The following is a 3230-nucleotide window of genomic DNA, read 5'->3' as shown; positions in this document are numbered from 1 at the left end:
GATTTACAGAAGTTACTGAAAAAAATCGACTGATCGAATTTTTCAGTGATTTCACTGGTGTCTCATTCTCATTGAGATGCGTATTCCAAGAAAAACTGTCACCTTCCACCATCGATCCCCTAGTGGTTTCCGTACAGGACCTACTTAGGCTGCCGAAATGGAAAATGACTAGGATGACAATCTGTACCTAGAACGCACGTACGCTTGCATCGGAAACGGCCGTTGAAGATCTAGCGATGCAAGCCAGGAAGAATGAGTACGACGTCATAGGACTAACCGAGATGAGACGATGGCACCATCTCAACGCCGTATATGAAACTGGAGAAGAACTGTTCTTAAGAACATGCGACAGTAGAGGTGTTGGTGAAGTTGGTGTCCTCGTCAACACGAGTATGGCAATGAACATCGACTCTTTCGAAAAACTAACGAACCGAATCGGTAAGGACGAATAAGGGAAACTGTAGAAATGGAAAGTAATTTCTGTACCGCTAATTATCTGGGTGCTGTGCTGCTCAGTTAATTCTACTCAACCGAGCAACCGGAATGGTCGCAGTCACTAACGGAACCAGAACCGTGAAAAAGCAGGATCGTGGGTGGTCAATTAATGGATTGCGCTGATGTTTTGCTTCTTATAATGAGGTTTATTTTTCTAACAAATCAAATTTCCACCGTAGCAAACCTGCTAGTTAGATTCTAGTCGCTTTCTCTCTCTCTGTTCGTTCACTTTTTTCCAATATTTCAGTTTCCGTTGGTTTCACTTTTGATCGAATGCAGCGACAATGATTGCGTCTCGGAATTCCTAATAAATAATAACGAATAAATTTCTTTCATTAAATTTATAACTAGTAGTGTTACCGTTGGGTCCCAATACGACAAGTTTTTTCCCCTGGAACCAAAAAATGATTAATAATAGATACAATAAGTCAAAACTCGTCCGATGAAGTGACTCATGGGCTGCGAACTCTCAATAATAATATGGTGCTAAGCTACGAAAAAGACACAAAGAGATAACTTGTGGCCGTTACCATATTTTTGAACGAATTATGCGATGTGTAATGGCATTAGAGGCATTATTTTAACGATATTCACGATGTTGGAAACAAATATGAGATATATGAATATACGAATATGAGCGTGCCCATGCACAGTTCTCCTTAATCGCCATGACAAACCGCGTGGGAAACAGCTATAGTTCCTACGATGTGCGTTAGAACGCGCCGTTCTCGTACACGCTTCGGTTTCACCAGAAGTCTATTCACTGGTTTTACTTAAATAAGCTGCCCTATTGACAATAGCCCTATTGTCCTACTTTATTGATTTGCAAGCGCTTGCTCGCGTATGTAATGCGTGCGCAGGGATTGCGCGTTCTAACGCACCTCGTAGGAACTAAGACCGCTTCCCACGCTGTATTTAAAGACCACTAGAGGTAATTGAGTGCGGCCACGTTTATGTTCATTCTTTACAGCCTGAACACTACATTTTCCCACAGAGACCTCAACAATTTCATGATATGCTGCCTTTAATGCATCTACTCAAAAAAAAAACCAAGGTTTAACGCTGCTACATGAATTGTGGGTCAGCAATTCTGGCGTACTTTGATACTGAGATGGAAGGATTTATGAGCATCATGTGCCAATTTAGGTCCTAAGGACGCCACATAGGTACAGCCACGAACATAGTTCGCACAGAACCTGAACTAATTTATTTGGAATTCGTTGGAAACATTTTTCATGACGAGTAACTCACGTGGTATGTCGAACTGTATGTGTGTGCAGGGGTATGTAAACTCGTCCATGCCACCGGAAATTGATACGTTGACCCCGTTTTGACAGCACTTCTCTGTGCCTCTCATTATTTCACACGGATCTGCGATTAGTGCATAGTTCAACTCACTTAGCTCAAGCCATCACCACCCATTGAAACGTCTTAGCAGACGCTTTTCCTGTCGATACTGGATAAAACCGCACATATATCAACATTGATGTAGTGGGGGATCTGAACGACTTGGAGCGTAGTGCAGCGGCTGTGCTCGTAGCGGTAAGATGGAGCTAGCAGTTGCAACCTAAGAATGACCTTCTTTAGCTGCACTCATCTCTGCAGTTCGGGTGGAGCTAGCGATGGTCCTACCACGATCGCAACCGCCAGTTACACTTCCATTAACCCATTATGTTCTCTTGTCTTGAAACCTCGGCATATTCTGTCTATGTTTTGTGGTATTGTGCCTACGGCTGGTAGCACAAGTGCGCGCTACCAGCCGCGCCACATCCGGTGGAACAACACGTAAGACTATTTTCAATGTAGATGGGTTTCTGTTTTCACTACCCTGAACGATTAGCGAAACACTGACTCAGGGTAGCGTGGCACTTGACGGGATAAACGTAGTGTTGCCCCAGTCATCCTCCATTTAGGCCTTTGAAGACGGCGAAAAAGCCGAAACGTCAGGCAAATAAAGGGTTCCATCAAAAAACCTCGCGGGCACACTATCCCAAACCGTAACCCCTTATGCAACTGCACCAGGTATCAGGTTGCTTTAATCCGACTATAATTTTGACATATTTTTCATTGAAAACTCTGGATTATGTGTGAAAAAACCACCTGACATGAAGCGAGTTGCACTTTTAGCAACTGTTCCTTGTTTATAGTCTTAAATTCTTGCAGAAGGCTGCAGTAGCATTCGCAGGTTGTCGTTAAGTTAGATCGTTTGAATAAAGTGTTCAAGAGTAGCTGAAGAGTAGAAAGAACAGTTTATTTGTTAAATGATTTCTGGGAACGAAACCAGTTTCGATAGAAATGGTTTTCGCGTTCACCAAACGACAGTTCCCATCTCACAGCACAAAATTACCGATACCGGTCTTACAGATGGATGGTCAGTCCATCAATCAAAAGAAAATCGAAGAAAATTCTCCAGATAACATAAAGTACAATATTTTGCATTGTTATGATTTGTTCTGGATCATTTGTTTACCAATTAGCAACGAAAAGAATATAAAAATGAAAGAATGACCAAGTCATAGGAACGTTCAGTGGGTGAATGTGAATGAATACACAAACACATACACACAATCAACCGAATGGATGCGATTTTTTATACGATTTGAATAATTCTGAATAGAAACCAGTTCGTTGGCATAAAACCTAGCGGAAAATGCACAGACGTATACGCTGATACGTTTTTCCTCGTTTTTCTTCCGCACACAAAATCCTCAATAACAAAAAAAAATATATGTAGA

At 41.9% G+C, this 3230-nt stretch overlaps 1 protein-coding gene across 1 annotated transcript; it reads left to right on the top strand.

The window, feature by feature from the left end:
• Positions 1-236: 236 nt before the first annotated feature.
• RB195_004407 (uncharacterized protein) lies at positions 237-452 on the top strand (the record flags this gene model as incomplete). The annotated part of the gene is made up of 1 exon (XM_064182239.1): positions 237-452. One exon carries the CDS (start codon positions 237-239, stop codon positions 450-452), a length of 216 nt encoding a protein of 71 aa, XP_064033506.1.
• Between the last annotated feature and the right edge of the window lie 2778 nt (positions 453-3230).

This window comes from Necator americanus, chromosome I (assembly GCF_031761385.1).
Source record: "Necator americanus strain Aroian chromosome I, whole genome shotgun sequence".
Taxonomy (NCBI): Eukaryota; Metazoa; Nematoda; class Chromadorea; order Rhabditida; family Ancylostomatidae; genus Necator; species Necator americanus.
This window is presented reverse-complemented; position numbering and strand designations above follow the sequence as displayed.